This window comes from Barbus barbus, assembly GCF_936440315.1.
Source record: "Barbus barbus genome assembly, chromosome: 14".
Classification (NCBI taxonomy): domain Eukaryota; kingdom Metazoa; phylum Chordata; class Actinopteri; order Cypriniformes; family Cyprinidae; genus Barbus; species Barbus barbus.
In genome coordinates this window covers 14,874,363-14,900,405 of record NC_136742.1, presented here as the reverse complement: position 1 = coordinate 14,900,405, position 26,043 = coordinate 14,874,363, and the positions used below count along the sequence as shown (strand labels likewise).

Genomic DNA, 26,043 nt, shown 5'->3' with positions numbered 1-26,043 from the left:
CAGTATGTGTTTTAGAAATTAAATATAAAAAAGTAAAAAAAATAAAAAAAACTTTCTGTATTTTAGGATCATTTTAATGCTCTAAGACCTGACTCTGACATGTACCAGCAGTGTTTTTTGTTTTAAATAAAAAAAGTAACTTACAGTACACTACACTACTGTTCAAAAGACTGAGGTCAGAAAAATTGTATTTTGAAAATAAATGCTTTTATTAAACAAGAATACATTAAATGGATTTAAAGTGACCGTAAATATATGAATAATAGTAGAAAAAAACTATTTCAAATAAATGGTGTTTTAAGTAGTACAACTTTTTCGGTAATGACAATAATAATTTTTCTAGAGCACTAAATCAGTATATTTGAATGATTTCTGAAGGATTGTATTAGAAATTAGACAAGAGTTATTTTAAATAGTAATAATACTTCACAATATTACAGTTTGATCAGTACAGTCTTAGTGAGCATAAGAGACTTCTTTCATAAATATTAACAACCCCAAATTGTATGTACTATTACATGTCTTTTTCAAACTCTGGCTTTTCTTATAGACAGACTGAACTACTAGAAGTGGTCTCTTATAGGTTTGCGTTCATACCTCACAGTATATACACAATCAGTTTTAGGTGTTAGGTTTAGTATATAGTAATCATAGTTGGCTTTATATATATGTCTATGGTACTGTATGTCATTAACATAACTAAGTAAACGTGTGCACGTGTGTCCACAGCAGGGGGGGAGCAGTCAAGGATTGTGTCCTGCTGAGAAAGACTGTACTAGTGGATGACCTGAACCGTGTCCACTCACAGGTACACGTGATCATGTGCTTTGTTTGCGACATGACTGTTTTATCTCTTGTTGATCAGTGCAGTATTTTTAAAGAGTATTTTTTGATTATTCTTTCTCCGTCTCTCACACCAGCATGACTTTACACTGGCAAGTACTTTAGTTGAGCATCTGTGAGCTCTATACCTGCCCAGTTTTAACATGGCATGTTTTTTTGGCATGGTCAAGTTTGCTTGTAGCCACACATGGAGGTAAACCTTATGAGAACTTCTCAGCTCTGATTGGATGTTGCTGACCTTCTTAAGCACAGGGACAGGTCAGATGAGTTAATCTGCTGAGATTGGCTAGGGCTGCTGAAGAATGTATTCGCTTGTTCTGGGGTCGTTTGACCCCTTGTAATGATGCTATGGTCGTTCTCTCATAGGCTGTTGTCCAGACCAACATCGTGGAGATAAAACAGATACCAGAGAGGACTGCCATCCATCCCTGTTCAGCACAGGAAGAGGTTACAGCACAGGAAACTCAGAGCAGGTAAACATTTTTTTATACAATTTACCTTCAATAAATGGATGTATTTCAGTGTTCTGTCAATACTATATAAGGATGTAACTGGTTTTCCTAAAAATACATTTTAGGGATTCCCTATTATGCAATTTATATGCTGCTACCTTTTAAACTGCTCATAATGATTACTTTATGAAATAAATACATTTACGTTTTATCCATTATTTATTTTAAATTTAAAGTCTAAAAATTAATCTTTATAAGCGTTTTTATGTACACAAATTTTCAGCTACAGTGCTGCACAGTCAGTCCTCCAGCAGCAACTGCTTAACAACAGTCTGCAGCTGGAATCAGAGTTTCCCATCAGCCCCGGCAGCAATGCCAGTATCTCTGCTGACTCACTGAGGATTCAACTCCAGCACGTACTGGTCAGTCTCCTTCACCACTTTCCTGCATTTTGGGTGTGTTTTGTATACAAATAGCTGTGTGCTCATTTAGGCTCTTAAGGACCGGACGGAGGCTCTGTGGCGTGAGTTTGAGCTTCAGTGTTCCCAGAGCTCTCAGCACATGGAAGATGGCTGTAACATGGAGCAGGAGAGAGCTCAGCTAATTCAACAGTGGAGGGAACAACAGATGTGCATTCAGGCCAGGTGAGACACATGTAGGCATCCAGAATGAGACAAACTCTGTGCATAAGAAAAAATGTTGATTACAAACATTTCTCATTCATTTCTGAAAAGTATCTATGAAAAAGATACTTTAGAATAAATAAATAAAAAGTAACTATTGCCAAACTCAATTGTAATCAATTCTCATGCCTCCCATGTGGGGCTCTATTTTTGTGGTCTTGTCATTCGAAAGCAGGTTCAAATCTGTCAATTGTAAGGTTCCGTGACCATGTTGCAAGGCAGTTTGCTTGTGTTTAAGTGGCACAATTATAATGTTATGTTATATATTGCTCAGGATGAAGTCCCTTGAAACTGCGGTAGAGCTGCTGGAGTCAGCGGACATTCAGATTGGACTGATTTCTGATCAGATCAAACAGATCAGTCAGAAACCTCTGAATATTAAAAACTTTGCTGTTGCAGATCCCAAAAATCTACATGAAGAACTAAAGGTACATTATCCTCCAAATTCGTTTTCATACTTGCCGATAATTGTAGATCTAAGGGCGAATTCCAAACGGAAGTGAGCATCCCTATGCCCTACTCCCTTCGAAGGGCAGTCTCCTTGAAGTGTGTTCTTTTAAGGGTGTAGGGCATTACGGTCTCGTATAAGCGTTTAGAGCTCCCTTGGTGACAGGAATGTTACCTTGTTACAAAATGTTACCTGTATGTTATGTATATCTTATTGTTATTGTTTTATTCAAATACTGTCTAATTGTTTTGTTTACTTTTAAACTTTTTCAAATTAAACTTGCTAACAATAGTCTTAAATCATATTTCTATCCCTGATGAAAATATTTTGTATTACATAAAAATAAAGACAAATTTAATTAGCATATTTAATTAACTTACGTTTGTATGTAAAGTCAAATTAAATCCCAACTTTGCTTTAAAATGCATCGCAAGATCTCCTAAGTGAAGATCACATGATCACAAACGGTAATCACTTCCGTGAGAGACCATCGCATTTTCCCTTCTGGAAGGGCCCTTCGTGAAGGGAATCAGTTTTTCACTTTCGTTTGGAACGTCCCTACAAATGGCGTGCCCTGCAAGGGTGCAAAAAAGCCGTTTGGAATTCGCCCTAAATGTTTTTCACACCTCACAATCAGCTAATCGAACAACTGTCACACAATGTTTTTTTCTGTTAAAATGTCCAGCTTGTGCATATTTTCCTGAGTTAGTTGTGTATTTTAGATCCTTTCACATGTCCTGATTTTTTTACATTTTGTAGAACATCTGTTCACAGGTGAAAAGCTCTATAATGCTGGGCTTTCCTTAGGAAAATATGACATTTGATAACTCTTGATAACTTTACGTTTTAAGAAATGTTTGTTTCCTCATTCAAAGCATACATTCAAATATTTGCATAATGTACCTTACATTTGCATGTTCAAACTGACCCCTTTGTTCTTTGTTCAGCATCTAGATGAAAGTATCGAGAAAGAGCTGTTTCTGCTTAATACGAGTGATGGTTCAGTTAGTGACGCTGCTGATCTGAGTCACATTGAGCTCCAAGCTCATCTTCCCCTGCAGCAAACTCTCCATGACCGCACAAAATGCTTGGACCAGCAAAGACAATGTCTGAGAAAGAGTGAATCGGCCCTAATGGGCCTTGTGAACCTCCTATCACATCTCCAGCAGGTGAATGCCAACCTCAATGCAGCTCACAGCACATCAAATCGCAGTTTAGTCTCCATACTGCAAAACCTTCAGCAGGCCAGGGAAGAATCGGTTCAGCTAGACCGAATCCTGGATGATGCTGGCATGAGAATAACTCTGGACGACAAACCAGGCAGTTGTCATGAGATGGTGTCAGCTCTGGCCCTGCGTGCTGAAGAGGTTGAGACCAGACTGGCTGTAGGGCTGAAGCAAACTGACAGAGGAGGGAAAGGAAGAGCGGAGGGAGAACAGAGGGACAGAGCGTTCGGTAGGAAGAGGATGGGCCTGCAGGTCGCCCTGAGGGAGGTGCTGGCGGCACTCGAAAAACATGGACTGAAGGAACTCACACTTCCTGCACTACAGCACAGGTCAGCAGACTTTAAAACAGGACTGCTTATAGGTTGTTTTTTCTTCTTCTTTGTTTTGTTTACAATATTTTGAAATCTAACTTAACTTAAACCAAAAATGTGAAAGTAATATTTAATAAAATAACAGTTGCAATATGCAATAAAACAATTAATTTAATAAAACAGGATTTCTCCTCGTTATGCATGCAATAAATTAAGTGCTTTAGAAATCATTTAATTTTATATTGTATATTGCAATTTTTAAATGAACATTATTAGTACCTTTTTTATTTAATTTGATCATAATTTAATTTAGTTTGCAAGTCAAATTAATTAAAATAACAATTGTAATATACAATAAATTAAAATACAATAAGAAATTAGGGCTGCTTTTTCTGTTTTGCATACAGTATTTCTAAAGCATGTTTAATTTAACTCGATTTAATTTAATTTACACACAAATAAAACAAGTTGATAGTTGTCAATTAAAATAACAGTTGTAATATACATTTACATGAAGAGTTTATTTGCAAAAACAGATAACTTTGTTTTGTATCAAATCATCTTTTATGTTATCATGTTTTTATTGTTTCATTGTTAGCTAGCTGTATTTTTTTTTAAATCTAATCAAAAGTTTAGTTAGTTTTTAGCAACTGCAGTCCGATTAATTAGAATGCACTGTGAAAAATACGTGATTTTTGAAAATTGTTCAAAACGGATTTATCTGTGTTTGCAAATGAACTCTTCATATATATGTAATAGATAATATATAATAGAATAAACCTTCACCACTATATATAGACATGTATATAAATAAGATACATTTATAAATGTCGTGATTGGTGCATGCGTGCTTTCTCACAGTAACACCTATATTTGATCCATTTCAGATAGTTTTAAAAAAATGTGGAATGACTTCGGAGAATTTTATACCTCTAAATGGATTACAGTAAAGGAGACGATATGCCTCTGTCTCACCAGTGTCTCTCTCTTTCTCAGGTTACGCTTCCTGACAGACATGGAGAGCAAACTGATTGCACTACAATCAGAGATTCAGGATCTGAGAAATACTTGTGCACAGACAAGCACCTTAGAGACAGCCATCAGCGAGCTTCAGACGCAATGGGAAAACGCACACAGAGCAGTCACAGAGAGGTGATGAGAAACGCACACGAGTATAGGAAAGCACTTTGTGAAATGCCATTTTTCTGCCCATATTTCTGAACGGACACATTTTTCATGCTTCTGTTTCAGTCGTGAACAGTGTGTCTCTCTTAGCGAACTACTGAAGAAGTTCCAGAGCTGCCAAAATCGCTTGGGCAGCACTTTGCAGAAAGCAGAGCGGACTATTGGTGATCAGGCCTCCTATATGGGCAAAGACAACCTGCAGCTCCTGATCAGTAAGGTACAGAAATACTGAAAAATCACAGTGCTTCCATTCTTGGTGGACTGCAGATGGCAGTATTAACTGCATCAGTTTAGATCATTTGTGACCCTGGACCACAAAACCAGTCTTAAGTCGCTGGACAATAGCCAAAAATTCATTGTATGGGTCAAAATTATTGATTTTTCGTTTAAGCCAAAAATCATTAGGACATTAAATAAAGATCATGTTCCATGAAGATATTTTGTAAATTTCCTACTGTAAATATATCAACTTAATTTTTGATTAGTAATTAGCATTGGTAAGAACTTAATTTGGACAACTTTAAAGGCGATTTTCTCAATTTTCTTTTTAGATTTGTTTTTTTTTTTGCACCCTCAGATTCCAGATTTGCAAATAGTTGTATCTCGGCCAAATATTGTCCGATCATAACAAACCATACATCATCTGAAAGCTTATTTATTCAGCTTTCAGATGATGTATAAATGAATACCCTTATGACTGGTTTTGTGGTCCAGGGTCACATTTTCACAGTATTAACTGCAGACAGATATTTTGTAAAATGTATACAACACATTCATTAGATAAAACTGGGGTCAGAATGAGTATGAATAAATGCATAACTATTTATATTTTGTGTGTGTGCAGGTGACCAGTATAAAGTCAGATCTCAGTGGTCTTGGGGACGGGGTGGAGGAGTTCAGAGCTGTGTCTCGACAGCTGCTGTCTCTGATGAGAAGGATCCCAGACTGTGCAGACGCTCCATTTGAGAGTGAGGCTGACACCCTCATGGACCGCTGGCTTGATGTATGTTCCCTCAGTAATGCCATAGTGTGATAGAAATACTCTCAATCTGTTTTTCTAATAATGTTCAGTATTTACATCAACCTGCTATTTCAGGTCACCGAGAAGACAGACTGTCATCTGGACAACCTTCAAGCTGGCTTTTCTCTTTGGGAAAAACTCCTACTGTTGGCTGGAGAGGTGGAGGGCTGGAGTGCCAAAAAGCTGATGACACTTGCTGAGTCACAACCCTTTCAGACAGAGCAGGATGTGTCTGCCATGCAGGTAAAACCTTCATCAGCTGACAAACTATTTTAGGTATAACTTTCAAATACACTTATTTTTAGAATTGGAGACCAATTTTAAATATTTTGGATGTTAAATGAGAAAAATAAATCATTATAACTTGTCATCAAATGAACATTGTTAGTGATATTTACACTACCATCCAAATGTTTGAGGTAAATAAGAGTTTTCTTTAAATAAAGGATGCATTAAATTTAATCAAAAGAAAATAAAAAACAAAATATTTATATTTTCAATAAATGCTTTTGAACTTTGTTTTAATCAAATATGTATTATGGTTTCCACAAAAAACAACAGTTTTTATCATTGATAATAAGAAATGTTTCTTCATATTAGAATGATTTATTTCTGAAGGATCATTTGACTCTGAAGACTAGAGTAATGGCTGCTGAAAATTCAGCTTTGCCATCACAGGAATAAATTCCATATTACAGATTGTACTGTATTTTTGATCAAATAAATGTAAACTATAATTTTTTGCACAGGATGAACTTAGGATTCAAGAGGAGAACATTGAACATTTCCATCGCAGATCTTCAGAGATCCAGGAGCTACTGCAGAGTCGCGAGTTTCCACTGGAGCTACAGGTGATTTCGGACACACCAGCAACTTTTCACAATGCTGTTTTAGTTTTATTTGTTTCTTCAAATTAATGCTAAACAATCTCATTTGACATTTGTATACAAAAATGTTTTTATATACTGTGGTAAGCCTATATATCCCTCATGTATTAGTATTAACCAGGCTAGCTCATTGATCACTCTTCAAATTTAAGCAAATTCACTGTAGTTTATTTTTAAAGGTGATTGAGAGCCAGCTGAGGAAGAAGATGGCAGAGGTGAAGGAGCTCTTTTCTGAGACCCGTGATGTTTTTAGACAGCTGGAAGCTGCCAAGGGGAAGGTGGCATCTGATATCGCAGATCACTTGTCATCCATTCAAACTATCACAAATGCACTGACCACATCTGAAAGACCACAGGTCCTCAAAACAATCGAGGTGAATGTGAATTCTTTAGGACTAAGCTGAGACCGCATTGCAGTAGTGTGGTGAAGTTCAGTTTTGATCTACATGTGCACAATGCCTCTGTCACATGCTGTACTTGATTTTAAATCCATTTAAACCTTCAATCAGTTCACTTAAAATGTTTTTTGATGAGCTAATCCTTTAATGTAACCATTTTGACTGACAGGGCTTATCAGAGCAGTTGCAAGCGGAGGCAGAGCAGGCAGATGCATTACTGCAGCAGATAAGTCTTCTGGCCAGCATTGCAGGCTTAGAAAACCTGCATATGCTGGCTGAAGATGGAGCTCACCTTCAAGAAAGCATATGCATGGCCAGAGAGCTGGTCATAGAGAAGAGAGAGCAAGCAATGAACCCCAACAGACTTGACAATCAAATGATCCAAGACCCTAAGCACGTCAAGCCCTTGATTGGAAAAACAGAAGATACTGCGCCAGAGATACTGTCTGAATCTAATGGTAAAACAGAGGAACAGTCAAGAGGAGGCAAGACACAAGATGAGTTGATTGACTTCAAAGAGCAGGCCTGCAGCTGGGCCAGTGAACTGCATCTGAAGGGAGATATGCAGGTTTCTGAGGATGTGAACAGACGGGTCACACCTGAAGCGAAACTCACAGCAGTGCAGGTCATTTTCCTGTCAGGGGTCTGTTTGTTCTCGAAGGGTGTGTCTTTAAAATGGCCTGAACTGAAATATGAAAATTTTTAGCTTTGAGAACTAGAATCAGTTTGTTTCTTTGTAACTACTTCAGTTTTAAGAGTTATGCCCGGTCTATTAACAGCAATTTAAGTTCCATTTCAGTTTGTCATATAGTAAAAAGAGCATCTGACGCACTAAAGGAAATTTATTTTTGAACAGATCATTTCTACTTGCCCTGACTATTATAAAAGAATAGAATAGAATATTTTTTATTATAGAAAATAATATTAAAAAGTGTTTAATTTGTAATAATAGCTGAACATTTTGTGGTTGTAATATATCTCTATAAAAGGTTCTCACACATCTTTATCTGATGCAGTCATGTTTACATGTAATGTCTTAATGGTTATTTTAATTTTTTTTCAGGATGTGTGTTTTGGTCTTGGTGAGAGTATGACTGAGGATCTGAAGTGTGCAATGTTAATACAACAGAGCCACGAGAGTCTGGACTCTTTGCCGGGTCAGATAGAGGGCAGCTCTAATGACTCAAATGCATTAAAGGTAAAAGATGCAGACAAAAACCATTCACCCACAATAATACACACTCGCATGCAAAATACTGTACCACTAAATTTTTTTTTTTTTTTTCAATGCACTTCATATAAGCTAAATCTTTTAAATTCAAAGCCGTCTTTAAAATGGATTGGAGATGATAGCCTTGATTAGCCTTCTCCAGACTCCTAATGTAATGAGACTAACTGCCTTGGTGGATTCTCTGTAGGCTGTAGAACAAGTGGAAGGAAACCTTCTAGAGGTTGAGAAACTGTCTGAGGTCCTGCAGACAAGCTGTACTCCAGACGGTCAGTACAGGGCTCTCTCCCAAGAAGCTCAAACATTGTTTGGAAAGACACCAGCCCTGAGGAAGACCTTGGAAGATGAGAGGACTCAGGAAGGGAACTCTGATCCAGATCAAAGTTCCATTAAGTGCATCGAGCCTCAGCAGCCTGGAGTGTCCACAAAGGAGCTCCAGTCATTTCAGGTTAGTGTGGTGTCTCTTACACAGGAAGTGTTTGGAAAAAAAATGTTTTGAGTGGTTTTGGTACATTTATAGAGTACAATTAAGCAATATCAGTTGCCTTCTATTGTTCCAAACCTGTATGACTTTTTGTCTTCTGTAGAACACAAAAGAGGATTTTTTATTTTTTTTTGTCCATGCAATGTATGTAAGTGGGGTCCAAAACAACAGTAGACCCCACTGATTTTAATTGAATGTACAAAAATTTACTGAGAAATTTTTCAAAACATCTTTGTTTTCTGTAGTAAAAAGTAAGTCTATCCAGGTTTGGAATGAGTTGAGGGTGAGTATTCTTTGACAGGCGTACACTTATTTTTGCTTTCTGGGTCTGGTTTTGGTGTAAGCAGGAGAAACGTCACTGAGTGTACCACGGTGGCATGAGCACAGAATCACTCTATCCTAGTTAAAACCTGCTAAATGGAGTACCCACTCTGTTCTTCGTCTAGGGCCATTAATGTAGACGGCACCTCATTGCTTTTAAGTGCTTGTTTTTTTACCTGTTCTCTGAGAAAAATGCTGGATGATTTGCTTTGTGGTACATCACTTTAAGCAGGTGCATTTCTGATGTCAAAGCTCATCTTTAGACTACATTATCTGCATTATTCTGCTCTGCCTGATGGCTTCTCAGAACAGTTTATTTAGAGAATTGGAAAGTGTGGTACAGTGGGTAGTGCACATGCTGACGATATAAAGGGCCTTTGTGAATCACTTGGGTGCAGGATTAATAATAATAATGCATTTTATTTATAATGCACTTTTTTAAACTCAAAGCACTACACAGTGTAAAATAATAACAATATAGTAGAACAAAATAACAAAGTACACTCAGACAGTTTTGAAAAGACTTTAATTTATATGAAGGCTGCTGACGAAAACACGAACCAGAAAAGCAGAGAGAGCGAGTTGGAGAATAAGAGGCAACTAAGTTACAAAGATAAGCAGGGACTGTCCCATGAATAGCTTTTTACATGTTAGAATCAATTTTTTTTTAATTCAATATGTGCATGTATGGGATGTTATAAGTGCAAGTTATAAAGTATCTGGGAAATTTGCTGACGAGCAGTTGTGTAAGTCAGTACCTGAGCATCTATGATCTGAATATATTGCAATTTCTTGATAGACTTATCAGGGAGACCAAAATAAAGCAATAATCAAGCCTTGACATGATGAAGGCATGAATAAGCCTTTCAGCATCAGAATGATAGAGAAGAATGAGAAGATCTTAGGTGCAAAAATGCAGTTTTCGAGACCATTTTAATATGGGCATCAAGAGAGTCAGTAATCAAATTGGAACTATTAAATGTATGCAAAGGCATTGATATACCAACAAATAAAAGTTTAGTGTTTGACTCTGCCCCAGTGTAGGATGGTTTCAGATTAATATTGAGGTATGCAGTATCCGTTATATTTTAAAAGAGTCATATAACAAATGTTCAGGAGCTGAATGAGCACACATATTGCTGAGTGATGTTTATCAATTTTGGGTCATAGTAGTTACATTTTGTTTTGCAGGTTGCCACTGACCGTGAAGTGGGTGACATGGATCGTATTAATGTAAAATTCTTGACCACAAAGGAAGTCCATGAAACAGAAGATCTATCACCTTGCTCAGAACACCAAGCAACCGAAGATCTTGGGAACCATCCATCAGGCCATGACACAAATAAGCAGCAGTTCATGTCTGGACCTAAAGAGATGGATGAAACTGTATCTGTATTAAGAGAAGGTGACAACATATCCATGCATGGCTCATGCGGTGAATCATTAAACCCTGTCTTTACCATAGTGCTGGACTCTGATCTTACCAAACCCAACCAGAACCCACAAACACAAGCTGTCCCATCTTCTTCAACTAAATGGGATACTGTTTCAATTCTTCATTATAGGACCGCAGAGACATCAGAGGATGGCTTGAAACTCTTAGAAGTCAAACCAAATGTTGATGTAGCTGTAGATGAAGAACATGATGCAGTAAGCTCTTCTGATGAACCTGTTCATTTATGTGCAGATCTTTCAAAATCAGAAGTGCAGGTTGAAGAAAACAGCCACACCGATGTTGAACCCACTCATTCTGATCTAGACCATGATTTCAGGCCTAAACCAGAGAAAGACTCATCTATTCAAGCATTTGACCCAATGCTTTCATACCCAGAGAAGTATCAAGGAAGCTCTGGAACTGCTAAGAAAGTATTTACCATCATCCTGGATGTTGATACTCCTACATTATCATCAGACAGGTATCAATCACTGCAAGAGACACAGTGTACAGGTCCTGAAGACTCAACCACAGATGAATTCTCCCATTCAGATGTAAAAAATCAACAGAGGATCTCCTCTGGTACTGAGAAACCTGATGGCCAAATGGTTGAGCTAGATTTTTCTGAAGAGTCCAATGTGAAATCAAGTAGCTCTGAAATGCAGCCAGGACAGAAGGCAGCTACGCTTATCCAACCCCAAACCCCTGAGATCATGGAGATCGATGTTCAAAAAAATGAAAAAGTGAAGCGACATGAAGTCACAGATGCAGAAACATCAAGCCAAATGGATGTCCACACTGGAGAAGGCAATGAGTCAGGGTCCGTAGTTCAGCAACAGGATGTCCCAGTGTTGGAGAGTCATGATGAGGATGAGGATGACAAAAACACCATTGAAGAGGCTTCAAATGAAGCAAACACACTTCAAAAGCCTCCAAAAGTTGCTAAAGGTAGGAAGAAGAAAAGAAAACCAGCTGGTGCAGAAAAAGCAAACAATATCAGTAACAAAAAGCTGAACACATCTAAATCTGATCATAAGAACACAGCTGACTCAGAAAGCCTTCAAACTTCTGAGGTCAGGCTGCCTGACACCACAGATACTTCACTGACTGTGTCTTCAGACTTTAGTCAGCCAAACACTTCAAAGCCATTGAGCACACAAGACAAACTAACAGTGGACACTGTGCAGAAAGAGACCTTGAATCAAACCGAGACAGAGGATGGACATTTTGAAAGTGTTAGCATCTCACTTGCCGGAGGTGACCATATTAGTGCCACAGATAGTGTGGTTTCAGCAGCAGTGGAGTCTGTACAGTCAACACATACAGAGGACTCAGAATTAACACCAATAGATTCTTCATCTGTTGTGACAGCTGACTGTATAACACAAATTCCTACCGCAGTCCTTTCAGAGTCACAACTCAGTCATGCTGAAGCTCGGAGGACAGAGGATTCAGATGGCAGTTTCCCTTTGCAGGTAAGATTAACATGGTGGTTTTCTAATAGAAATACAAAAAGAAAAGGCAGGCAATCTATTGCACAAATCTTATTTAACATCACTCTTAGACATCATGGTGATCATGTTCAGTAAATGAACAAAATGTTTTTCTAGCACTTTTAATGTGCCTTTTGTCATTAAAAATAATTTAACTTGTTTAGCGATTCAGGAGGACATCATTTGCATAGATGTATGGCACATGGGATGTGAAATTACCATGCCTTAGATACAAGAACAAAATTATTTATTTTCATGCTCAAATGATGCCTTTCATTTTTCATGTTGCACCATTCACAGTTCATTCAAATAAGGCTTTTATTAAAGAATATCAGTGAATGAAAATCATTGAAATGGTTTTGAAAGCTGTATAATTTGCGCTGAGACGGTTAAACTAATTTTCTTCTTTTGAAATATGTAAGATGCCCACAATCTCAAAAAATATCTGAAAGAAGTTTCATCATATTAATGTGTCCTAATTATTCCAAGCTGTGCGAAAGACTGGCATTGACCATTTTTATGTGCACTCAAAGCAGTTAGTTCAACAATTGTGAATGTTGTTTCCTTGCACTTTTTGCCAGTGCTGTCATTTTACACCAAAATATTTTTTAATGAGTGCATGATTTGATTTGATTTGATTTTTGTTTATTTTCCATAGGCATCATTTGCGCATCATTCCATGTTTTGGCATTCTAATAGATATCACTCTCTAGCCTGTATCATGGCTATAGTGTGGCACTTATCCATTTTCTTTGATAACAGGTAATTCAGTTACATTTTGTTAGCATTACTTCCTGCAGTACCGCCTCCTCTGAGTTTGTTTTAGGCCTGAAGTCACACCACGCCTTTTAGAGGGAAGACTCAATTCCCAATTGGCCAGCATTCCTTGTTCTTCTGATACCATGACTTAACGAGTCAACAGCAGAGCTGTTTCTCTTTGAAACAAGCTCTGAAAGCAGGTGCAAGCAATGTTGTGGTGAGAATTTTCATTGAAATATAAACTGACGCTTTATTGTAGTATGAAGAAATGCAGAGAGTCAATTCAGATCAATCTGCCGGGAACAAAACGAACCAAAACAGAGGATCAGTACCAGATGGTGAGGATAAAACGAGGCATGTGGAGCAGCCTACTGGAACACATGTGTGGGCCACTTTACTGAACACCATCACTAATGTTCAGCCACTACTGATGACCAGTCATTGTTCTGAGGTATGTACCTGTATGTAAACACATTATGATTTTATTCTGAATCAAAGAACCACTAGAAGAACTCAAGCAGCTTCAGTGAACTAAACATTTGGGCTTTTGACAGAAAAAAGGCTTCAGAAAAAAAATACAAAACCAAGACTTTTTTTTTTTTTTTCTCAAATATGTTATCTGTTAATCAGCTCATTTTTTTGTCAGTTTTTGACCTGAAGACCATTTATTCCCTCAAGTCTTCTGGGAGGAAATTGCACAGGAAAGAGGAATTTCCTGTGTTATGTGGAGATTTTAACTGTACCATGTTCTTTCTGTCTGTTTTACATTTTTCATTATAGTTTTTTTTTATACAAATGTTATACAATTATTAATTTATTTTTGTACTAATTGTAATCCTTTTTATTTTTTTATTTGCAGGAATCTAAACCAAGGAAAGATTCCTTGTTTCAAAACTCATCACTCTTAGAGTCTGAGAGCAGTCTGTCATGGACTGTCCTGTGGGTTTTCAGATGTCGGTACCGACCGGCCCAAATCAGCATTGCACATATGACTAGTCAGCTGGAAGAGGCTGAGGTACAGTACATTACTTCACTGCACTGGTTTCTCCAAAACCTGCAGCTGTGAACAGCTGGTGACAGTAAAAGCTGTTAGTATGAGTCATGAAGATCTAGTCTACTATTTTCGAAAACAGCCAGGACAATCCCTCACCTCAGGAGATGTCTGATTACAAAACTTATGACTTAAAATGAAGCAGAACTTATTCAGATTTCCAGGTCACATGTAATCAAATTTATAACTGATGATGTCAACAAAGGTGAGATGTTCTTGCTTCCATTGGAGCTCAAGATGATCCTTAGATAATTCGTGTTGGTGAAACATTATTAGGTTTTACATAAACTTCTGAAGTTTATGCAGCTTGAGTGCTCCTTTAGCAGAAGGGACAAACCAAATACTAAAACCTTCTGAAATTTGTATGCATTCATGTATCATGCACCCGAGTGAAACTTTCTAACTAGAACCATTTAAAATGACAGTAAACGTTATGACATGATGTCTACCTGTGTGTCATAGATCTGCCGGCAGTATGTCTTGGAGCAGGTGGCTAGACTGCCTCAAAGTGAATCTAATGCAGGACGCTCTACAAAGCATGAGCAGACCATAGAGGGCAGATGGAACACAGTACTGATGAATACCTCAACTATGGTGGAGTACAAAAAGACACAGCTCCAGCATGTCACACAGTACCACCAGCAAAACCGGGCTCTTGCAGATACTCTACACAACCTGGAGGCTGAGCTCAGCACACTGACACAGTGAGCATCCTTGACATTATCATTATTTTTATATATATATATATATATATATATATATATATATATATATATATGTGTGTGGGGGGGGGGGGTAAATTAATCTTTAACATAGAAGAAATTATTCTAAAATGCATCTACCTTTACCTTTAAATGTATTTACCTTTATCTGTGCCTTATTATTCAAACTGTACTTGAAAATAAATTAACTTGTAATATAATTAATATTCTGAAACTGTAACATGGAAGAAAGCAAAGTTAAATACTTAATTTAAAAAATTTAGATAGATAGATAGATAGATAGATAGATAGATAGATAGATAGATAGATAAAGCTTCTTTAAAGGGTTAGTTCACCCCAAAATGAAAATTATGTCATTAATTACTCACCCTCATGTCTTTCCAAACCCATAAGACCTTCGTTCATCTTCGGAACACAAATTAAGATATTTACTCCATAGACAGCAACGCAACTGAAATGTTCCCAGGTCCAGAAACGTAGTAAATACATCGGTAAAACTGTCCATGTGACATCAGTGGCTCAACTTCAGTTTTGCGACGCTATGAGAATCGTCTTCTTTTTTTTCGCAAAGAAAACACAAATAACAATTTACTCAACCATTCTTTTCCCCTGAGTTACGCCGTCCGCCATTATAGAGAGTATTACAATGCATATGCACGCTTATTACACAGTTTTTGTAAATGCGCGTGCTTTCCCCCGGACGTAAACAACGCTGATTATGTCAAAAACGTTCTTGGATACTCTAAGTTATGGCGGAAGACATAACTCGGGGGAGAAGAATCGAGTAAATTGTTATTTTTGTTTTCTTTGCGGGAAAAAAAAAGTGTTCTCGTAGCGTCGCAAAACTGAAGTTGAGCCACTGATGTCACATGGACTGTTTTATCGATGTATTTACTATGTTTCTGGACCTGGGAACATTTCAGTAGCGTTGCTGTCTGTGGAGGGTCAGATAGCGCTCCGATTTCATCAAAAATATCTTAATTTGTGTTCTGAAGATGAACGAAGGTCTTAAGGCTTTGGAACGACCTGAGGGTGAGTAATTTATGACACGATTGTCACTTTGGGGTGAACTAACCCTTTAAAATTAAATGTTCTTGTAAAATACTTATTGAAGTAAACTACTGGAAATAGTCATAATAAAGAATGAGTGGGTGTGTCCATTACTTGTACTGCACCTGTATTAGTATTGTAGATATTGTACAACATTAAAAAGTAACCATATTCTCACATTTTTGAAGGGATTGCATTGACAGCAGCACCTTGCAAGTGGAGAAGCTGAATGCATTCCTGAAGAACATGCAGAAGAAGAGAGGCATACTAGAGGATCTCCTACAGACATGCTCTCAGATTTCAGCCCAACTGGGTGAGACAGAGGGACCTGTGGCCTACATTGAACCTTTTAGGACTTTACAGGAGAGATGGCAAACTATGGAGCGGGTTGCTTCCAGCAGTCTGTGGTGTGCTAACATCTGCACAGCAGAAGTAGCTGCACTCCTGCAAGAAGCCAGAGAGCTGCACCATGAACTGGAACTTCTGGAGAAGTCAGTTTCTCTTCCGCATCCCTCTCAAGGACAGATGGACTGCCAAAGTGCGCTACAAGAGACTGTCAGAACTGCAGACCTGACAGTGTTAACTGAGCGCTACTTTTACCTTCTTGAGGTCTCTCAGTCTCTATCCTCAAGTCCTCTGGGAAAAAAAGAGCTCGGAGATGTGGAGAACGCAATGCAGGGCTTGAATTCTCAGCTTGCTCTGACTCAGGAGAAGCTCAGCTCTCAGACTTCGAATGGCAATGGTTGCTCACCGATCATGAGAATTATCAGGAACTACGTTACATGGGCTAAACAAACAGAAATCAAAGTCAGTGGGAGAAGGATGTTGTCTCTGTTTCCCGAAGAAGCAAGTCACCAGGTCAATCACATGAAGAAACTACAGTCTGAAACATCTCTTAAGAGGTTTCAGTTGGCCTCCGTTTTGAAAGAGCTAAAACAGGAAGTTACAGGACTCGATGAGGAGGATTCCATGTCACCCACCCTCGATTCTTTAGAGGATTTGTACATTAAGCTTACAAAGAAGACAGAATGTTCTATTGCAGAAATGAACAGAATGTTTCATATTAGAGAAAGACTGTGGAAACAGATCACTGACAGCAGCTCTTGGTTGACCACAGTATTAGAAAAAGAGTCTGGTAAAACAGTGGCTTCTGAACCTAAAACTACTATCCCAGAATTGAGGGTTCAGCTTCAGGTATGCACAGAGGCTTTGAAGGATGCTGAGAGACAAGAAAATAATCTGGAGAGTCTGTTAGATGAAATCAAAAATGTGAATCATGGTCTGAGTGTGTCCGAAAGCTTTCAGCTTATCAATAGGCTAACAGCCATACAAGAGGAGGTCTCTAGGGTTGTGAACCGTAAGTGGGCCTTGCGCTGGGTGCTTGAAGAACTCCTTCATGCTCAGGAATCTTCTGCTGAGGAACAGAACATCATTCTGAAGAGCTTGAGACAGATGAGTGCTGATATCACGAGGCAGAAGTATCCCGTAACAAGGGACTCGCTCTTTGCTCTTGAACCTGTTAAGAACATGCTGATGGAGCTCCTCTGCAAAGTGCCGGAAATTCCCCACTGCCCAGATCCTCGGAGGAAAGAGATGCTCAACGCTATACTAGATCTACAGAGGAGAATACATCTGCTGGAGTTGCAAGCCAAAGAGCATGATGAGTACCTAATTTTAAGGCAGCACATGGAGAACTCCAGAGAGGCAGTGAAGAAGAGCTTGTTGCAGATTGTAGACTCAAGTGTAGGAGCTGACATAAGGCTCGGCTTTTGTCAGACTCTCCTGGTGGAGCTGCTTTTGGTGAGAATGACATGTCAAGAGGCCGCTGACCACCTTGAGGCCATTTCGAAAGATCTCTATCCATCCCAGCTGACAGCAGAAAGGCACAAAATCCATTTGGTCATTGAGCAGCTTGCCTCTTGGGAGGTCACAGTAAAAAATGAGGCTAAAACCATTGAGTTCTCTCTGGCGGAGCGACTCAGCAGTCCTGCAGACCTCAGTCCACTCACTGAGCTCTTCAACAGTGTCTGGCAGCAGCTGAAGGAGACCACCTGTTTGGAGCCAGATAATAAGACCATTGATACACAGCTACGAAAGCACTGGATGCTAATCCAGACCGTTGAGTCTGCTCTACGAATGTTGGAGCACTGCAGGAAAGAAGTAGATGTTGAAAGCTACCAGATGACCATTGATCTCGGCCAGAGAACTCTTAATGATTGTGGTATGCATATGGTAAGCTCCATGCATCCATGTATGTTAAAATCACTAATACATTTACCTTTACATTTACATTTATGCATTTAGCAGACGCTTTTATCCAAAGTGACTTACAATTGGGGAATACAAAAAGCAATTCATCTTGAAGAGGCAATCAGACAGAGGAAGTGCTCGTAACACCAAGACTCAGTCATTGTTCAAATAAGTACAAGCTAGTAAGGGAGGGAGAGAAAGATAGAGGGAAAGAGTGAGTTTTTTTTTTTTTCTTTTAAAGTTTAGGATGAAGTCAAGTACTGCCTAAAGTGATGAGTTTTCAGTTGTTGCTTGAAGATTGACAGGGATCCAGCACTCCGGATAGGGGTGGGAAGATTATTCCACCAGCCAGGAATGGTGAACGAGAATGTTCTGGAGAGTGATTTTGAGCCTCTCTGTGATGGTACCATAAGGCGTCGCTCACTTGCAGATCTCAGACTTCTGGAGGGGATGTAGGTTCGTAATAGTGAGTGGAAGTAGGAGGGTGCTGAGCCTGTGGTAGTTCTGTATGCAAGCATCAGTGTCTTGCACTGGCTACCAGTGGCAGCTCGCATCAAGTTCAAGGAGATGAAGAGAGGTGTAACATGCGCTCTTTTGGGCTCGTTGAAGATCAGTCGTGCCGCTGCATTCTGAATCATTTGTAGAGGTTTGATTGTGTTTGATGGCAGACCAGCCAGAAGAGCATTGCAGTAGTCCAGTCTAGAAACGACAAGGGCCTGGACAAGAAGTTGTGCAGCATGCTTTGTCAGAAAGGGCCTGATCTTTCTGATGTTGTGTAGTGCAAACCTGCAGGATCGAGCAGTCTTTGCAATGTGCTCTTTGAAGGTCAGCTGGTCATCAAAGATTACATTAAGATTTCTGACCGAAGTTGATGGGGTAATCATTGATGAGCCTAACTGAATCGTGAAGTCATGCTGTCGAGTCGGAGTGGCAGGGAAGACAAGAAGTTCCGTCTTTGCCAGGTTGAGCTGTAGGCATTTTTTGTATTGTATTTTCTCATTCTAGTGAACCAAGTATCTGTATTTTGTCTCAAGTGTTTTGTCACACCCCTAGTGTTGATAAGCGGTGATATGATATAGCTTTCATTCTTCACGTCAACCATATATTCATGAAAAAAAAAAAAATCAATTTGAATAAGGAAAGCAGTAACTATGCCATAGTATCCTTTCAAATGTTTAAATTGCCACAGTCATTGCATGCTTTGCATATGCTGCCCCCGGAAAAAAAATTCAGGCTCAGGATTTTTTTTTGCTTTAACCCCTGTCTGCTTCAGGGGAAGTGCTATACAAACAGCAACATATCTTGGAGTTTTAAAACTCAATATTGGGGTTGTTCAAATTAACATCACAATCATTTGGAAAACTATGTTTACCCATCTCTAGTTTTTAGAAAGCTATGAATGTTGTTTATCTAATTTCTAAATAATTTTTGTTTCCTTGTCCAGGACAAGCTGCTCCAAGCTCGGGAGGGACTGAAGCATTACCACTGGGCTGTTCAGGGTGCAGAGAGCTTCTTTCAACAGATTGGATCCAATCTTATCATCCCCTCTGATGGCTTCAGAGGCTACAAAGAGGAGCATCGCTATGTTCAACAGATTTTCAGCACTCTGGTTGAGGGTTTCCAGGCCCGCTTTTCTGAAGTTGGTGCTTCTGTTCCCCAGCAGACATGCCTCTCCTTCCCTTTAACTGAGCAGCTTCATATTGAGGTTTTGAGTCACCTTCTAGTACAAGATGCCAAATTAGAAGCTCAGGCTCAGCTCAGACTTGAGGCATTACAGAGGTTAGTCATACTCTATAAAGCATGTTATGGATTGTTTTTCTATAAAAATTTAACAACCTTGACCTATGATTCAGATTGCTGCATTCACAATGCACTCTGATTGTTGTTGACATTTTTATATCAAATTGGAAAATCATTTTATAATTGTAAATAATGGGGTCTTTACATGTTTGGATTATTTGGGAAAAATACTTCTACAAATAATCAAGTATTTTCTCAGAAATCTCTTTAAATGTCTGCCATATACTGTAGAGTACTTGGAAACATTTTCCTCTGAAAACAAGCTCTGAAACAATTAGTCTGAATGGAATACATCTGTTTGGTTAAATGAAATGTACTAGAGGCACTTTTATTTAGCTGCCTTTAACAGTTCAATTATTCTGCTCCAATTTAGGTCCATGAAAGATCAAATTGTGCACATGAGTCACCATGAAGAACTGAGTCAACTTCTCAAAAATGTTGATTCTCAAATCTCAAAATTTTTAAGTAAAAAACCAGCTGATTCTGAAGCCTGCCAAGATCAACTGCTGAAAGTAAAGGTTTGTGGTCATTATTTACCATTAACTGGTTAAATGAATAGCTATAATGCCTATGGATATCTTAAGATGATTTGGGAAATGCTTTTGGTTCCTTTTTGACTTATGAAAATATTTTTTTTTTTTTTTTTTTTTTTTTTTTTTTTCTTCTATGGTTCCTTGTGCCACTTTTCATCTCATAACAATACATGTATGCTAGATTAACATGCACTGAAATTGTCTTAATCTGCAGGTGCTCCAGACAGAGCTGAAGAACCTCGCCAAAAAGCTGGAGGAACTGAGGGAAAGCTGCCCAGGTCTTCGCTGCAAAGCACCTGTGGATCTGATGCTGGGACAACTGTGGAGGTCTTGGGCAGTGCTGCAGTGCAGAGTGGAATCACTCAAAGCCAGCATGTCTCATAAAGAAGCAGAATGGAGAGACCTTGTGATACGTGTATGTAAAAGTAGATTTTTTTTTTCAGCTTGTTACAATTTCAAGTTTCTCGTAAAATGGTTAAGTAAGCTGTGTGTTAACTAATTTCTCTTCATGGTTGGGTTTGCTCTGCAGCTGAATAAATCAAAGGAAGGTCTTGACAGACTGCAGAATGATCTTCCAGACTCGTCTACGGCGACAGGATCCCTGGTGGATCTTCAGGGTGTTCTGAGCCTCACTGAGCGCCTTCAAGATGGGATTGAGCAGGAGCATCACACTTTGGCATCTCTACAACACCATGTGGCACGATTGCTTGGGGTCTCAAATTTGCAGCAGCTTAAAGTGTCTCCTCAAATCTGTCAGGACTTGCAGTCTCTACAGGGTCACTGCAGAAGGTTTGATTGTACACACATGCACAAAAACACATAAATTGCGAAAATGTTCAGAATCTACATTTACAGACATTTTCATGCTTAGTCTCAGAGATCAGAGCAATAACATCCGCCGGGAGGTGCTTTTTGAGATCCAGGAGTTGGGTCATGTGCAGGAGGAGCTGAGTGCCATGCAGCAGAATGTTCTTTCTCTTTTGACGGCTTTACAGTCGGAGTCAGCTGCTCAACACTTACAGGTTGGTGCCTGTGTTTGACAGGCAGAGTGTCTGTTTCTGCAGTCCTTGGTGTTGATATTGTGTTCACCGTGTTGTATTGCACTGTAGGAAGTCAAAGTGGAATTGATTTCACAGAAGGCTCAACTGCAGGATGTCATGGACAGAGTGCAGAAGAAATGGAGCTGTGTACCTACAGAGATTCAAATCTTGCACAATGAGCTCAACGTGTCCATGCAGGAGGCTAAGGACAAAGTATTCACATTTATTTTTATAATAAATACTTTATAATAAATGCCTTGAACGTGTAAAAGAACATTTTTTTTTTTGTCCTTTTTAGAAATATATATTTAATATGGCACCTATAGTTTCAGTGTATTTGTGTTCGTTTAAATTAAAGCTAATACAATTGTATCCTTTTTTTCAGTTGGTCATGGTCATGGAGAGTAGTGGTCCTCTCTGCAAAATGGGTGAGCTGGTTGGAGAGGTGACGGTGGGCTTGAATTGTGTGAAGGCCCTGCTGAAGCAAACCAGTCCTAATATTTCTGAGGCTGAACGTACACAAAAGGTACTTCTTTCTTGCTTGACTTCACATGCACATTATTGAAAATATCTTTCTATCAGTTACTGAGTTTTTCTTTTCTCTCTCCTTATTTAGTTTTGCATATTACTTACATTCTTTTATTGCATTCTTACTATATAATTGTAAAAATATAAGTATAAAACAAACAAATTATGGTGCCATTTTCATTGTAAACAAGGTTTATTATAAATGGCAAAACTAATTAAGATAAAGATTTTAAATCTTTAGATTTTAAAAGTCCTGTAGTATATTCCAGCCTCAAACCTGGGCTCACATACTTCTCTCGTTCAACACACGTGTGGTTTGCACGATTTGCATACTTGAGGGTAATTGCATTATATAATTTGCTTTGGAAGTCTCAGCATGTTTCAGATAATTAAAATATATATTTGTATTCAGGAAAATATTGTTTGTGTACTGTGTATATATATATATATATATATATATATAGAGAGAGAGAGAGAGAGAATATGAACACTTGAACAAAACATCTGTAAAGCGCTTTTCACTGTTTCACTTTTAAAATGTCTAAAATTCTTTTAAATTTTTAAAATGTACAATAAATAATTAATAAAACATATACTGAAAAATAAGAATATGGGCCAGTTTTACTAAACAGGGCAAATTAGCGTGAGAGCACAATTCCAAAACAGTGCCGACGGGAGGGGAAATTTCTGCAGGTGATTTACTAATAATGCGCAAATTAAAGAACATAGACACAACATCTCATTTACATATCAACCAACGCAATATACCAAGCGCCTCGCATATTAGAGTAGTCGCAAATAAAGAAATAAAGAAGCCACAGTGTGTTGAAAAGAACCGGAGGCCAAAAATTAAGGTTTGCTAGAAGTTTTGATGGACCTAGTATTGCGTGACTCCTAGTTGAGGGTTCCAAGTCGTCTTTTATTTCCTGAAGCAAATTAAAAATAACATGGCTTGGCAAACGATATGTTCAGATAACGTGGTGTTCTGGCATTCCAAATAAATTAATACATGTGAAAAAAATCCATTCCCTTCTACCACGCGTACTCTGTTCTCTGCGGTGCTGCCTCCTAGCAACAATAATTTCAGCCATTTCAAGCGCAAAATACTTTGACATATTTTTAAATAATGGCGCAAATGCCATTAATTTGCGTCTGAAAGGGAAACTCTTAAAAATGCATATTCAATAAGATCAGGTGCAAAAATAACTGTCCACGCCTTTTCAGCGCTAATTCGTCACTGCGCGTCTTTAGTAAAACCTAACGGTTCAATTTTAACGCCTAAAGACAGTTTTCGATGGCCTAAGCTGTTAGTTAAACTGGCCCTAAAAGTGAAATATTAAGGGTACATGATATATTGCATGAACTGTTCTTCCAGCTCTCACATTTTTTGTGTCCAATGAAATATAATGTCAGCAGTAACTGAGGTCTGATGTGCGTCTGTGCCTGTGTGTGCAGCGTATATGGGATGAGCTGGACCAGTGGCACACTCGGATAGCTGAGCTGGAGGCTGAGGTGCAGGATCTGGGTGAGCAGAAGCCTGAGAGAGCACACATTCTCATGGACCAGCTCACGGAGCCTCTGCAGCTCTACCAGACTACAGCCAAACAGGCCGAGCAAAGGACCGCCCTCATCAGCAAAGTCAGATGATTTCACGACATAAGCCAACACATAATGCAACTGATAGTAAACCTTGACTGATTATGTCTTTGTGTTTTGGTCCCATCAGATCCCTGCTTGTCTGCAGGACTATGAGGGTTTACTCAATAGCTCCAACTGCTGGTTGAGAGAGGCTCAGTCCTGGCTGATCGCTCCCAGAACCTACACCACTGCGAAATGCATCCACTGTCATGCCAACTCCCTCAAGGTCAGGTCAAAACCTAATTTTAAAGACATTTTGCCTTTATGCAGTAACTTGTTAGCAGCTCTTTTGATGTGTCTGTAGATGATGCTGGATGAATCGGAGGGATACAGGGCAGCTCTGGAGGCCTTCCTGCCTGCTCTGCAGGAGGTCACGCCAGTATGTGACACCACCCCTCAGCAACATCTTCTCCAACTGTGTGTACAAAACATCACACTCATGCAGCAAAGCGTTCTGGATCCTCTCTCCCATCTTCAGCACCTAGCAGCTGTAAGAAATATCATTACTTTCAAAAAATGTTTAACAAATTGCATTTACTGTTATATTCCCTAAGCATTTGCAGTGTCAAAGCTTGTCCCAATACTACGTTTTTAGTTGTATGAGTACCAGTAGGGGTGTTCGGTTCCAGGTTTTTCGGAGTCGACACCGACTCCAAACTCTCACCATAGGAGTCGATGGAACTGTTAGGGGTGACATTACCTTTAAATGAGCTATCAACGTTGTTTGCTGTTGCCAACACTTAATTTCACAGAGGGAAAAGTCACAAAATACAGCCGTGGTGTGTTTGTGGTCACAATATAATAGTCAGGGGACGGTGCTAAAAACAAAAATACATACAAATCTAGGCCTACACTTCCTGATTTGTTTATTTCATGTTTATTATTTGTCAGTTTTTAATGATTTAAGGTTAGTTTATTTTATATGATTGAATAGCCTATATGGAAAACTCTTGTTACGAACGTAACTGTGGTTCTATGACTAAGTGGAAGACCGCCAGAGGCAGTGCTGAAAGCACTAGTGGAAAAAAACCTATGAATGCACGAGGGCAAGGGAGTCACATTCAATCTGTAAAAACGTGAAAATGTACATGATGAAGCCCAGGTTGTTGCAGCACACGCTGCTGGCAAGGGAGTCACATTCAATCTGTAAAAACGTGAAAATGTACATGATGAAGCCCAGGTTGCTGCAGCACACGCTGCTGGCAAGCGAGTCACATTCAATCTGTAAAAACGTGAAAATGTACATGATGAAGCCCAGGTTGCTGCAGCACACGCTGCTGGCAAGGGAATCACATTCAATCTGTAAAAACGTGAAAATGTACATGATGAAGCCCAGGTTGCTGCTGCAGAGATCGACACCCCTTTGAACGCTGCCCAAGATGTTGCCAAGGCACGTGTAGAGTGACAATGTATAGATGGAGCAGACTTTCCTGCAGACTCGTACGCATGTAAAATAACCTGCGTCACCCAGTGTGCCAGTCTCTGTTTAGAAAGAGCAGCACCTCTGCGCATATCACTAAAACTAACAAACAATTGGTCCGTTTTATGCCAGGCTTCTGTCTTATCGATGTAAGCCCTCAAGAACCTAACTGGACATAGCTCCAACCGTATGTCATCTTGATCTGATGGCAATGCAGCCAACACAGTAGGTGTGTTCATAAAATGTGGAGACAAGATCTTGGGTAGAAACACCGAATTAGGCCACAATGAGACACTACTAAGTCAGCACTCCAGCGCAAACATGGGGCACTCACAGATAATGCATGGATTTCACTTACACGCTTTGCTGTTGTAATTGCCAAGAGAAATGCAGTCTTGAATGACAGCCACTTAATGTCTGACTCCAAAATTGGCTCGAATGGGGGCTGACACAGGGAACTGAGCACCATACTCAAATCCCATGTCGGACTCCGGACCGCCCGCGGAGAACAAAGACGATTAGCTCCTTTCAAGAAAGCAACAATCTGCTGGTCAGACCCAAGTGAAGAAGCACCAAACTCGGACCGGTGAGCTGACAAGGCCGCCACATACACCTTAAGTGTAGATGCAGAACGCCCAAGCTCCAAAAGATGCTGCAAGAAATCTAAAATGCATCCCACTGAACACTGTAATGGATCAATATCACGACTAGAACACCAATCACAGAATAGCTTCCATTTACATGAATACAACTTGCGTGTAGACGCAGCACACACATTCAAAACAGTGTCCCTGGCCCTCTGTGAACACTCCAAGAGAGGCCTGGTGGGCCCAGAGG

The 26,043-nt window shown here is 39.2% G+C and overlaps 2 protein-coding genes across 2 annotated transcripts in view; both read left to right on the top strand.

Moving 5' to 3' along the window:
• LOC306880185 (creatine kinase B-type-like) overlaps positions 1–26,043 on the top strand; it is a 985,569-nt gene that overhangs the window by 483,537 nt on the left and 475,989 nt on the right. The gene's annotated exons all lie outside the window — the stretch shown is intronic.
• Positions 1–26,043, top strand: part of LOC306880355 (nesprin-2-like) — a 100,603-nt gene that overhangs the window by 22,803 nt on the left and 51,757 nt on the right. Inside the window, exons 25-54 of the mRNA XM_079433851.1 lie at positions 730–808; positions 1,210–1,316; positions 1,579–1,717; positions 1,788–1,939; positions 2,253–2,406; positions 3,374–3,981; positions 4,960–5,115; positions 5,215–5,365; positions 5,993–6,151; positions 6,245–6,412; positions 6,919–7,020; positions 7,236–7,430; positions 7,624–8,079; positions 8,518–8,652; positions 8,873–9,130; positions 10,679–12,397; positions 13,434–13,625; positions 14,034–14,189; positions 14,688–14,929; positions 16,186–18,229; positions 19,692–20,026; positions 20,421–20,565; positions 20,795–20,995; positions 21,110–21,369; positions 21,452–21,602; positions 21,690–21,833; positions 22,006–22,146; positions 23,604–23,786; positions 23,875–24,012; positions 24,091–24,276. Of these exons, the coding sequence (XP_079289977.1) occupies positions 730–808; positions 1,210–1,316; positions 1,579–1,717; positions 1,788–1,939; positions 2,253–2,406; positions 3,374–3,981; positions 4,960–5,115; positions 5,215–5,365; positions 5,993–6,151; positions 6,245–6,412; positions 6,919–7,020; positions 7,236–7,430; positions 7,624–8,079; positions 8,518–8,652; positions 8,873–9,130; positions 10,679–12,397; positions 13,434–13,625; positions 14,034–14,189; positions 14,688–14,929; positions 16,186–18,229; positions 19,692–20,026; positions 20,421–20,565; positions 20,795–20,995; positions 21,110–21,369; positions 21,452–21,602; positions 21,690–21,833; positions 22,006–22,146; positions 23,604–23,786; positions 23,875–24,012; positions 24,091–24,276 (9,256 nt within the window). The remainder of the gene's footprint in view (positions 1–729; positions 809–1,209; positions 1,317–1,578; positions 1,718–1,787; positions 1,940–2,252; positions 2,407–3,373; positions 3,982–4,959; positions 5,116–5,214; positions 5,366–5,992; positions 6,152–6,244; positions 6,413–6,918; positions 7,021–7,235; positions 7,431–7,623; positions 8,080–8,517; positions 8,653–8,872; positions 9,131–10,678; positions 12,398–13,433; positions 13,626–14,033; positions 14,190–14,687; positions 14,930–16,185; positions 18,230–19,691; positions 20,027–20,420; positions 20,566–20,794; positions 20,996–21,109; positions 21,370–21,451; positions 21,603–21,689; positions 21,834–22,005; positions 22,147–23,603; positions 23,787–23,874; positions 24,013–24,090; positions 24,277–26,043) is intronic.